The following is a 13,093-nucleotide window of genomic DNA, read 5'->3' as shown; positions in this document are numbered from 1 at the left end:
TCTATGATGATGTGATCTAATAAGGCCATTAGAACCATTTTTTTGCTTGTAATACATTTAAATGCACTTACCTTCTGATGATCAATCTTGGTCAATGGCTAACATTGGCTGGTAAGATGGCATCAAATGTTGTTTCGTGACCATTTGAGTCATTCGGGGATCAAGTTATCATGTTTTGATCAAGAAAAGTTGTCAAAGTTGTCAATGCTGTCAAATGGCAACTTTGACGAAAAGAAGTTGCAACTTTGTAATCCAATGGTCAACTAATTCAAATTTTGGTTGTAGCTGGCTGGGAGTTGTGGGATGAAGATATAAGATCATTGTGGTTCCCACAAGATGTAACTTGAAGATTTTGGTGAATGGAGGAAATTTGAGACTGTTTCAAGCAAATTTTCGAGCAATTTTACTGTTTCTTGCTATTGTATGGACATCCTCTGATTGGCTAGTCAAATCCATTGTAATGGTTGTCAAGCATGATAAGTTAGCTCTCTATTATGATTGGTTTGAAGTCATTAGGTGATCAAACAACATAAACCTCTTCATTTTTGTAAAACTTGGTTGTTAAAACATTCAAACCCTAGGTTTAGGGTACAAATGGCCATTGTTTGACATTCCACCATTGGATTTGGCCAATTTTGTGGGGAATGTTAGGTCTTAGTGTTCAGTACAAGATGAAGATGCATCTCGTTTTGGAACAGTCTTCTCTATCCCTGATTTTTAGCATGAAGCCCTAGGCTTGGCATTTAGATGTGACAAGCCTGATTTGAGTAGAATTTTGATTGCAACAGTAAAAGGAGGTAGTGTGGTTGTGAAGGAAGGGTTGTCTCAGTTCCCTTATGCATGGGCAGACATGGTGGGATGAGGTATTTGTCAAGAAATAATTGGTGAAGAGGTTTTTCAGACCCTAACCAAACTAGCCATTTAGGCCTAAATTGGGCATTTTTTGGTTGATCAGGGCAATGAAAAAACCCAGTTCCCCTTTTACAATATTGTAGAGAAGCTAAAGGATATCCAAAAATACATTTTGTTTGGGGCCTTGTTCAGATGGATTGAAAGTTAAAAGCTAGAAACCAAGTTTGGAGGGCTAATTGCTACTAGGTCTCCTAGTAGGCCTTACTATGCCAGTTGGGGTTTTGGGTAGTTTGGGTTGGTTCTAAGGGGTCAGGTTGATCAAATAAGATGCTAGGAACACGGGAAGCATCTATACAAATCCAATTACAAGGTATGCTGAAAAGATCCTTGTTGGGTGGATATTTTGCAACCGATAGTTTTGGGTAAAAATCTAGTCGCAAAATAGGATGACCAGCCACAGCGTGTGAGACAGAGTTTCTCCTACTTTAAAGGGAAGGCTCCCCCTTCTCACCATTCCTTGGATCAACTCAAGGTAAGCAAGAAGTTGAGAGATTTTATAAAATGGGTGTTACCAATATTCTTTCTTCTGAACTTTCAAGAAAGAATCCACTTACTCGTGGAGCGAGTAATGGGTACGGTGAATCTCTAACTACACTTCTATCAAGAGCTGGAAACAGTGATACTGATAAACGTTCACTAACTCAAAGGCTAGCTAGAAATGTATCGGTTTGGCTCTAAGTCCGTTTGTACTTCTATATGGAAAAACTTTACAATTAGGGCACAAAGATTCCTAAAAGTAAAAATAACTTAACTATTTTGCGAATTAAGAGAGAAGTATAAGCTACAGACAAAGCTTCTAGCTATACACTTAAACAATTGCTCCTGGTCAAAGCTCTACCTTCAATTGCTTCTTAACTCTTTTCTATTCAATTCACATGATAATTACCAATAACACAAGATAACATGAATCAAAGACAACTTGGATGAATTATAAACAAAGCTTACAATTCATACAAATAACAATCTCGCTTAATCAAAGTTATGTCTCAAATGCTCCTTTGTATTCACTTTCTCTCAAAATAGTGCTTACACAAACAAAGTTTTGCTGACACAATTTCTTCAAAGCTCTCTTGCATAAAGATAATGATGATTTTACAATGAGAGAGCACTCCTTTATATAGGCAAATAAGTTGAGAAAAAGGTGGAGGAAAAAGTGCGAGTAACTCAACCAACTTTGACCTAATCTAACTACAGAAGAAAATAAAGGGTTACATTCAACTGCACATGCAACTCGCATTACATCCTTTTACATACATGTAACTCACATTACATGTAATTATGCTTTTTCATGCCATGCATCCTGTCTAGCTACAAATATGAAAGAAGAAGAAAAACAGAAGAGAATTGAAATAATCCTAGGGGTTGTTCTGAAAGGCCTTGTACTTGACGATGCAATCCCGAATGATCAAAGGATTAGGAGTTCCTGTATTTTGTATCGTTGCATTCACCTTGATAACCATGATGTTTTGTCTTTTTATAACCTCTGACTTTGATGAATTGTCTGCTGTCATTTGAAAACTTGATGGGATCAAACTTTTCTCGTTCAAGTTGTCGTGAATTCTCCTTTGCAGATCAGCACAAATTGGAGTCTCTAACACTTTGAAAACCTTCTTGATGATGTCCGGATGTAAACTCAGAACAACTTCCCATCAGCACCTTTACCTCTTTTTTTTCTTGAAGTGCTTGGCGCATGAGAATGCGTGCAAATGGAGATTGCTGATTTCCAAAATGTGATTTGAGCTTTCAAGATGTCATTGCACGGAAAATGGATTACATGTAAATGCAACATGCAATGGGAGATGAAAGGTGAAATAAGATGCGAATACGGGTGGAGGATGCACTTCATATGTAAGTGGAATGAAGGATGACATGAAAAACATGGAAAGATGCGGAAACATGTATTTTCTCATGAAAACACAAATGCATATGAAGGGATGGAAATGGAAAGTGGAAGTGAGATAATGAGTTTTATAGTCACTTTTGGTGAAAAGGAGAAGTCAAAGTACATGAGAGGTGAAAATGACATCCTTTTGACTTTTCAAAATGTGACTTTTAATCAAAATTAGACCTTTTGGATACAATTACATGTAAGACATTTCATGTAATCGTGTCGTGTGAATGGAAGCAAAAAGTGAGATGGGTGAAAACAAAAGTGGAAAATGGGATTACATGCATGTGAGGATGGAAAATGGAATGAAAAACATGTAATCGCATTTTGTTGAGTGAGAGATGAAGTGTTGTGACATGGAAACGAAATGTGGAATATGACGATGCTTTCGCATGAAATGGAAAGTGGAGAAAATCAGCAAGCAAGCACGAAACACAAAACACAAAAGAAACAACGTACCTTCAGAAAATAACTCAAACATGCCAAGATGCAATGCACTTCAAAACTCAAATTCGAAATTGGGACTTGGGAAAGAACCAAAAACATGAAAATGAATAAAAACTTCATATTTAAAGGAAAAATGCACTTTCCATGGCAAAGATTTTCACAAATGGCAACCATCAAGTAATTTCATGCATAAAATCAACAAGATAAGCATGAATTTAAAGCAAGAAAGAAAGAGTCTACTTACATGTGCCAAAAATGAAGGGAAAAGATGCTCCCATGTTTGAAAAATTCTCCAAAAATGTCAAGACTTTTTCCAACTCAACAAATTCGAATGGAAGAGGGCAGAAAATAAGAAGTTGTTGGAAGATGCCAAAATGTGCCCTAAAAACACTCTGTATTCCAACGTTTTTGAATCTTCATGCTTGCAAATGTTTTTGGCAAAAAACGTTTTTTCTCATATTGCAAAATCAAAATATTTTGATCATTAAACACCAAAACATGAACTTCAATGCAATGTAATCCCCAAAATATGCCAAATCAATTTGGCTGGGAGGAAAAACATGCATCAAAAATGAATTTTTTTACAAGTTTCTTCAAAAACGTGAACCATTATGAAAGTTTCAAAAACGTTTTTGAGGTAAATGAATCCATTTTAGAAGCAAGGAAACTCATTGCCATCCAAAAATGTTTCAAATGGAACAAATCCCATGCAAATCCATTGAGAATAACTCAAGTTATGAGCAAAAATGGAAGAATTTGGAGTTTTCTTCAAAAACGTGTCCTAGGATTGAGCTCCCAAAAACAATTTTCAGCATGTTAAATCCATTCTTGACGCAAAGAAAATCATTGCCAAGGAAAAACGTCTTCAATGGAGAAGATTTCATGCAAATCCACCAAGTAAATCTCAAGTTATGAGCAAAATTGGGTTCTTGGAGGCCAAGTGCATGCTTTCCTTTCAAAATCGGACTTTTTGGAATGCATAGCATACTTTAAAACATGCAACAAGTCAAAATCAGATCTTTTGGGTTCAATAGCATGTTTTAAAATATGCAACCAAGTAAAATCAGACCTTTTTGGGTGCATAACATGTTTTAAAACATGCAAGTAATCAAAATCGGACCTTTTTGGGTCACTTGCATATTTTAAGTTACATCTCACTTTTAAGATGCAAAGACATGAAAACTTCACTTTTCATGTTATTACATCAATAAGGTCCACTTATGATGAACTTTTAATGCAATGACATAAAAAAGGTCCACCAAAGTAAACTTTATATGCAATGGCATGTAAAAAGTTCACTTTTTGATGAATTTTACATGTTAATTACATCTGAAACACTTATGAAGACTTTAAGCTATTTAATTTACTTAAAATTATAAAAATGTTACAAAATGGGTCATAAACAGTATTTATTTATCATATTATGAAATATAATACATAAACATCATTTTAAAGTAACATTTAAATAAGCATTTGATTTTTAAAATCAAAAATTAAAATGAAACTATATAGTTATATAGTTACTTTATGTGAAAAATTAAAAAGTAACTCAACTTAAAATTATAACATAAAGTGCACTATAGTCACTTTAAGTTATAAATTTAAAGTAAAAGTAACTTAAAAACATAACAAAAACTGAATATAATGTTATATTCTTCAAAAAGTGAATGTCAAATTGAAAATATAACATCATATTTTTAATTTGTGTTGTTGCATCTAAAATGTCCACTTTTGAGGCACTAAAATGGGCATAACTGTTGACTGGCAACTCTAATTGACCTCTAAGTTAGACCGAATCGAAAGGAAAAACGTAAGGCATGACATGAGAAAAAACCAAAGAACTAAAAACAAACAAACACAAACTCAAAAGTAAAGAACGGACGATGAAGGCTTCAAAAATCAAGCAAAGGCTTGACAGAAAGCAAAACGAAAAAGACTTAACGAAGGCCTTTAGTAAAAAGATTCATTATATCAATTGGTACTGATTGGTTGATCAATACTAACCAATCAAATAATGAACTAAACTCAGATAAATGCAAAACTAAGCTTGAAAAGGTTTCATACTGTTACCTACATTTTGTGGTTACAAAATGTAGGACAACAATCCTAATATGCTAGAGGTTTAGGTTGTGTTGAGTTGTCTCTCGGGTTGGGCTGGATGTGAGAAGTTGTATCTCCAAAGGAAAGGGTTGCATTGCTCACGGAGTTTGTCACAAGGAGAAAGGGCCAAGAGCAAGTTCAAAGGCGTGTTAAGGCCTTTTGGAAAGGCAAATATGTTGGACCATTCAATGGTGCCAAGTAGAAGCCTAAAGTCAGTGAAACCCTAAGGGAAACTTAAAACAATCCTAGAATCTCTGCATCAGGCCCCCAGCCTGACGAGTCTTGTTTTGAAGAGCTCCAATTTCTATGTTTTCATTGCTTAGAATGTTATCGTTGCTAGTGTCAAATAATCCAACAACTTTATCTTTAATTTGAAAGAGATTCATGATCAATGTCTTCATAGGAGATCACATGATTGTGCGTGATGAATCTAGGAGTTTCCATGATGGGTTTCATCAAAGGTTTCAAGATGAGTTCACCATATGAGTATCTCTTCTTACAACCAAGATGAAAAGAAGGATTTCGAGGGCAGCCCATGGCAAAGGTGTGAAGTATGTGCAATGGATGATTTTAGAGGATACACCAACTTCAATCAGAGTAAGTTGTTATCTGTAGTTTAGGTATCTAGAGAATAATATGAATATTGTTGTTGTATGTTAACATTAATCAGTCCATCATTGTACCTTTCTCTTAGATACGAATCCACAAAGCTGGAAATAATATTCCACAAATTGAGGTAATGTATGGGTCTATTGGTGAGAATTTCAGTAACATGTCTTTTAGCAACATAGGGATGAACAAAATATTTGTTTCAAAAAGATGTATTGGATGTGGTAGAGGTTGCAATTACTGCTATAACAGTCCTAATAGCAGCAAAAGTCAAATTCATGAAAAAGTATCAGGAGCTTCTGGTACAAGTTGCTCAATTTTCGTGCATTGATTCAGTATGGAAGTGGATCTCTGGAAGATAAGTTTTGAAAGGTAGGAAAATTGAAATTAATTACATGGGCACTTTTGTTATGCATTGAAGAGGGTCACAACCAAACAACTCAACATAGCTATAACTCACAAAGTCTCTTCAAGATGCTTGAAAAGAAGACACAACATTTCAGAGATGCAGAGTCAACGCTTGGTATGCAGTTTGTCATGACATATCATTTTGGCATCATGACTAGGAGATATATTCCTTCAATTTCTTGAGGGCACGTAAGTTTGGGAAGGGAGGAATTGTCATGTTCCATTTTTCCAAAAATAAAAACTTACCAAAAACAGCGAGTCCCCAATATGCAGAAATAGTAAGTCGAGGCTGTACAATTGTTCCCGAAGAATATATTAACTTATTAGTTTATTTGTTTTGATGCAAATCCATATCCCTCAAACAAATAAATATAAAATCAATTTCCTCTTATGGTGGACATTGATTTTTGGAAAGTTTTCTTGGCAGCTTTTGGGCATCTTTGGCATCTAGTGGCTTTGAGGTAGTCGCCATAAACTGATTGTTTCCATTTCATAGAAGTTTACTCTGGTTTGAGTAGTTTGATTTGGGTACCCAATTTCAATTTTGAAAGCGATTTTATGTATACATGGATTTGGCTCCATTTTGGATCATTTTGTTGCATATTTTATAATTTCCGTTTCATAGAAGTTTACTCTGGTTTGAGTAGTTGGATTTGGGTGCCCAATTTGAATTTTGAAAGTGGTTTCATGTATACATGGATTTGGCTCCATTTTGGATCATTTTTGTTGCATATTTTATGAAAGCTTTTGCTTTATTCTCCAGTGGCTGATAAACTAGTGAATGAAACTGTAGAATGAGAGTTTGAAAATTTCCAACCAAACTATAAGGACAGGAGTTAAGAGGATCAGTTGATGTTGCAAGGACAGGAGTCATGGAATCCTATATAATAATCTCAATCAGAGGTCATCATTGTGCTAATTAGTTTAGATTTTCTTCAGTTTGCAGTTGTTTGGAGTGTGATTTTTTGGTTTTGAGGGCTTCAGCATTTACAGAAGTTCATGGTAGCCTTGAGGCAGTAGGATTGCTCTTATTTAATGTATTTTCATGATAATTATTAATTAACTAAGTTGGGTTTTAGTTTGTTGAGTTGAGCTTGCAGTACATTGCAGACTTCATATATGCTCACTGTTTTGGGTTAATTTGTAGCAGAAGTATCTAGCTGTTTCTATCAAATTTATGACAGAAAATATGATATATGTCAAGTTGGGAATCAGTTTAAAGAAATTAATTCCTCAATAGATGTCCTTTGCTGCAAAATTTATTAACTTATTAATTTAATGTAATAATTTGCTGGTTTGAATTTTATTGGTGATTTTGACATCTACATTATCTTTTATGGTAATTCTGGATGAAGAAGCATATTTAAGATTTGCATAGACCTTGTAGAAAATTTAAATGCAGTAGTTTCACCTTGGTAGTCAACTATCAGGGTCCTTTGTGTTTAGGTTGTTTTGTAAGGTTGTGTTTACTACTAATTTCGGTAATGAGTTTTAAAGCCAAGATTACAAAATTTGGAGTCTCATACCTAAATTGTCATCTTGCTTGTTGATGACCTAAAAAATTATTATTCACCTTAACTTTTTGCAGTTTGGACCTATAGGATAATGATTAACAGACTGATTATTGGCTTTCTGCCTATATCTGAAAATATGCAAAGCCGTGTGTGCTATTAGCATGTCTTAAAAAATTCATTCAGCTTATATCTATTGTTTTATGTCAATTCCACATTTATTACACTTAAAAGTGTCTTAACAATTATTTTGCACTTCGTGCAGGGACTGCTGAGGGATCTTTCAAAAAGTTGTACCAACTTGGGAAGCCAGTCTCAATCTTAAATTTCACCTGAACAGGTTTTTGTTCTCTTTTGCTTCAAAAACAATTTATTGAAATTGTTTGATTTCTAACCTTTTTTCGAACATAATCTATCTCATTAGCAGTGAAGTTTGCATAGCTATTAGCTAAAAAATTAAGTGTTTTATTGGTTCTGAATGTTCCCGTGTAACAGAATAATCCAATAACAGAAAGACCAGAAGCTGATTTGGGCGAGTGATCCAACTTGGATACATCCAATGTTCATCGTTGATCTTGACATGCATTATCACAAGAATGATATGAATTAGTTTTCAAATGACAAATTGGAAACTAGCAGCGACCCTTGTCTGAGAACTCTCTGTCCTTTGAGAAAGATTTCTCAATAGAGTTGGGAAATATTTATCTGAATCTCTTTAATAAGAACATGATCATGTAGCATTATCTAGAACAATAATTTATGATTAACGGAAAAGTACTTTCAATATTTATTTTTTTCATTCTTTATTCGGGAGACCAAGCCTGGACAAACTATTCTTTGCATACATAATCGGTTTTTTTGTCTCTGTATATAAGGCGACTGCAATAATGAAGATGTTGAATATAATTTTGGATTAATGAATTGATTCTATTCTCTACCAATTACTCAATTCGATTGGTAACACTTACATTTTATCTTCCCTCTCTGGAATGTTCGCTCCCCAAAAAGGAATTACACATCCATTATATATTTGGCCACACCAAACGATGCATCTTAAGTGATATCACTGGTACATCTTAAGTGATATAACTGATACGTCTTTACTCCATTTGTATCTCTTCATACAAACACGATAATATCCACGTTAATTGATATCACATGGACTAATTAAACGTATTGAACATTGCCTTCTATTTTACTATACTTAGCGTCTCTTAATAATCGATGTTCATGCTATTGACAACTCTTGAACTCTTATTGGTTGCTGACTAATCACTTATGTTTTTTAATATCCTCTAACCGATATCTACCACTCCTTTACCACCCCCTAAAATTTAAGAATATCTGATATCTTCCGTATCAGACCCTTTATGATATTATGTTTCTTGCCAACAAAATTGACCTGGACTTGTCCTTGTACCTCCGATTATAATCAATACTATATATATATATATTTAATGTCTAATGAAATTAATTTGTCATGACCAATATTGATTAACATAGAGATATGTTTCTTTTACTCTTATTTATATGCATTTAGATCTGTATTTGAAAAACACATAATATATAAATATTACCATTACATTTGCAGTGATCTTGAAAATCAACATGGTATCAAAGCCAAAGTTGCAAATGTAAGAAGATCATGTTGATGAATATTGATTGTGGATGGAAATTGAGAACCAAATGCTTGGTTTTTTTGCGGGTTCGTAATCCAACAAAGGTTTGAAAGAACAAAGAGCACTCAATGTAGGCGATAGTCCTCTGTTGGTCTTTGTAAACCATCTTCATTCATGGCTTGACTTTGGCTTTGATTGAGGTTTGCAGGTGAGGCTCTAGCGTGGAGACCACCTCACCCGCGTGGGGGTCTTCCGAAGGAGTTAGGCTATAACAGTGAAGATGTACTTCCCTATGTGGATTTTGATTAAACACTACTCACTGTGTATTGGTAGTCTGTTCATAATTAAGAATAAGCATTCATGGGAGATAAAGAGCAGAGCATCTTGATCGATATTCCAAGCCATCATAAGACTTTGACCCAACCAACCAAACAAACATATCCCTTTGAACTCAACTAAGGGAGGTCCTTTTGGCATCAAATAGCGGATCTCAAAGGAACATCATCGAGTGTCTTTGTGTTTTGAAGGCCTAAATGAAAATAAAAGAAAAAGAAAAATGGAAAGAAGATGATTCAACATAAATGCGGGTGGATATACATTCAGTAGTCATTCGTATCAATGATATTGAATTCCTTAACAGATCATATTCGAAAGGATTATATTTATTGTGTCTCGCACTTGAGACAACCTCCATATTGCCATAAATGCAATATCCTTCATGCCATGTTTTATGATCGATATTGAGCAAAGAACAAAGGGTTATGCCTATCATTACTTGTTATATCCATATTCGCTCCTATACTTAAGCCCGATTTCACGCGAAAAACAAAGTGTTAGCGAGTGAGAAATTCGAAGATGCAACATCTCTTGGAAGACACGGTACAGGAGGTGCATTATTAATAGTGTTGGAGTCTGAATGCGTAAAACTTCATCCAACAGCAACGCACTGAAGATATACAAACCCAGACATCATATATATAATATACACATATTATTTCAATGGCCCAAATTTGTTATTTGGCTTTGACTGAGAATTCACTTAAAAGTGGAATTACAGTTGCCCTAAGGTTACTATGCCCGGTATCTTTCGAATGACAAATTTAAGGCTTTAATTTATTAAATCAAATTCAATTTAGCGTAAGGAATAGATGTTTTTCTTGAAGCCGCTATAATTATGAGACATATTTGAAAGTGGTTTCATACTACTGAGTCACGGGCTATTGGGTGGGACAAACAATATCCACATCAGCAGTTACAAGCTTCCACCGTGAATCGTATATTAAGGTATCACCCTTTGATATGGCATAAGCGTGTTAAAGCATATTAAAATATCTTTTTCTATTCAAGCTAACATATTTTTGCTAGTCGACATATGTATTTGTTTAATCAAATTATCCAAAGAAGAGAAGGCATGTGTGTATTAAAGGGGATATGATGCGATCGTGATTATGTGAATAAACAGTGGTGAAGTGTGCAAGAAGAAATAAGAAGTGTAAAGACTAATTGTAAAGGAAGAGGACAATAATAAAAATGAGTATTTAGTTTTACAAAAGGTTGGCTAACTGGATCTACTGCAATTGTTTACTACTGTGTTATTAACCAAAAATGTTTCATGCATGTATAGATGCAAAATTATCAGTTCATGTTTTGTCTATAAGACATTTTTCTAATAGTCATTTTATATCGAAGTATTTAGCCCAACTGACAATGATCCTTACCTAGAGTGAGGAAACTGACAATGAGACTTTATAAAAAAAACACCTTAATTGGTGTTCCATTCAGCAGTTACAAGCTTCCACCGTGGACCAAGGAACACTTGTTCCCAACTCTTTTATATGAAATGACATATTAAAGGCTGATACCTTAATATACGATTCACTAAAATACAAAATGGAAATGTAAGGATCGAACAACTCGAGGATAATAAAGCAAGTTGGAGATTTAATAAGGAATGCGGTCTTCATATTATGTGTCAATTAAGTGGCACGTAATTAAAGATTTCTCTATGAACCGATACCCCAATTGAGACCCCGAGTGATGGATGATAAATAAATAAATCATAAGGATAACAAAATATATCATGAACAACATATACTTAGCAAAGAACATGTCAAACAAATTAAAGGTGTTTAAATATACATATAATTATTTCACCAAATTTGTTACTGCACTGGAATACTCATAGTGATAATAACGCCAAGAGTATACAAGTCAACACGATATCTCTAAGTATTCAAATATATAGAGATTACTATAGCGGCACCAACAAAGTGGATAGTGTAATTCTAAGCAGTGCTAATAAGAGAGTGTGAAGAACTTATTTTAATTCTTCGATCAAGTTATGGGTCCATTTGAGCCATAGAGTAATATGGCATAACATGAACAAAACTTATAAAGTTATAAGTCACACATAAGAAAGATGGTGCATTTTTTGGATAGATTCAAGATGCATACTTTCTTGGCACAAAGTTATAGGAGATAATGTTGCAAGTATTAAGGAAGGAAAGTTGAAGTTGCATGTTGATAGGCTTATCATATGCAAATGAGACACAAGACTGAGGGTCAACGATATAAGTGGGAATTTTCAATCGATGGGGGCATAATAATCAATGTTACATTCCCACTTGAACCATCTTTAGAAGGGAGATGTTCCATTCTCAAATAATCTAAGAAAATTTTATTATTATTTAATATCAATGGACCTTCATGTGCAAATAAAGAAAAAGAAGGTTGGTATTTTACACATGCTACCAAATCGTGTGCAAACTCAACCTTATGATAGTAGCTTCTAAGAAGTTGTGATTTAGAATTCATTTGATGATCAAGCTGGATAAAGTGAGGCTCTTGAAGCAAATATATTTGATAATTCAGAGGATGAGTATCCTTCTATATTAAGAGGAGTCTAAAGATACATATGTATGATTCCAAGATTATGATGGGCCTACCCTTGTGTACATCATAAGGAAGCGACAACTTGTCACTAGAGAGTTAAAAGATTGATATCATATTCAGAGGCAGTCTAACAATTTATCTTAGGCATCCTTGGACAAAGAGAGCTTTTATGGGAGCAACTAGAGGATATGAGTTCTCAGAGTCTTTGTTCAGAGGGAGAATTCCGAGGCGCAATCCCTTATTAATGAGTTCTTCTCTACAAAAAAAAAGTTCGAGGAGAACTTCCTTGTAATGCAATCTTCTCTATAAGTGAGAAGTTGACGTGAAAGCCCTCGTTCCAACCTCTAACTTGGTTTATGGAGGTTACTATTTTGCATATGTGTATTATGTCATGAAAGGTGATGATCTTTTATTGATGTATTTGTGAGGTCGCTATTGTAAGGTGGCAATCTTAACAATAGCTTGACCTATCGTCATGATTGACTACATTAAGTTGTGGTGACCTCTTTTGATCACCTTCTTCTAGATTCTGTCTCTGGCGATTCGACTACTGCCCCACCTATGGCTTCGTCTCTGGATTTTGTTGCCCCATCTCTGGACGTTGTTGATTCTTCTGTTGTGGTTCGTTCCTTGGCTGCAGGGGTTTTAGGGGATGGTTGTGGTGTTGCTAACTTTGCTGGGTAGAGGGCAGCTGGTTTGGTGGAGGA

General features: G+C 34.7%; 1 protein-coding gene across 2 annotated transcripts in view; it reads left to right on the top strand.

Moving 5' to 3' along the window:
• LOC149551209 (uncharacterized) overlaps nucleotides 1-8,792 on the top strand; it is a 185,799-nt gene extending 177,007 nt beyond the window's left edge. Inside the window, exons 14-15 of one of the 2 annotated variants that reach the window (XM_089786784.1) lie at nucleotides 8,141-8,215; nucleotides 8,371-8,792. In XM_089786784.1, the coding sequence (XP_089642910.1) occupies nucleotides 8,141-8,200 (60 nt within the window). In that variant the 3' untranslated portion in view covers nucleotides 8,201-8,215; nucleotides 8,371-8,792. Of the gene's footprint in view, nucleotides 1-8,140; nucleotides 8,216-8,370 lie in introns of those variants that run through there. The other variant, XM_089786782.1, reaches the window with a different exon arrangement.
• The last annotated feature ends 4,301 nt before the right edge of the window (nucleotides 8,793-13,093 follow it).

Source organism: Cupressus sempervirens, chromosome 6, assembly GCF_028749045.1.
Source record: "Cupressus sempervirens isolate cs-2001-9-10 chromosome 6, ASM2874904v1, whole genome shotgun sequence".
NCBI lineage: Eukaryota > Viridiplantae > Streptophyta > Pinopsida > Cupressales > Cupressaceae > Cupressus > Cupressus sempervirens.
Note: the sequence above shows the minus strand (reverse complement) of the source record. Positions and strands in the feature narration are given on the sequence as shown.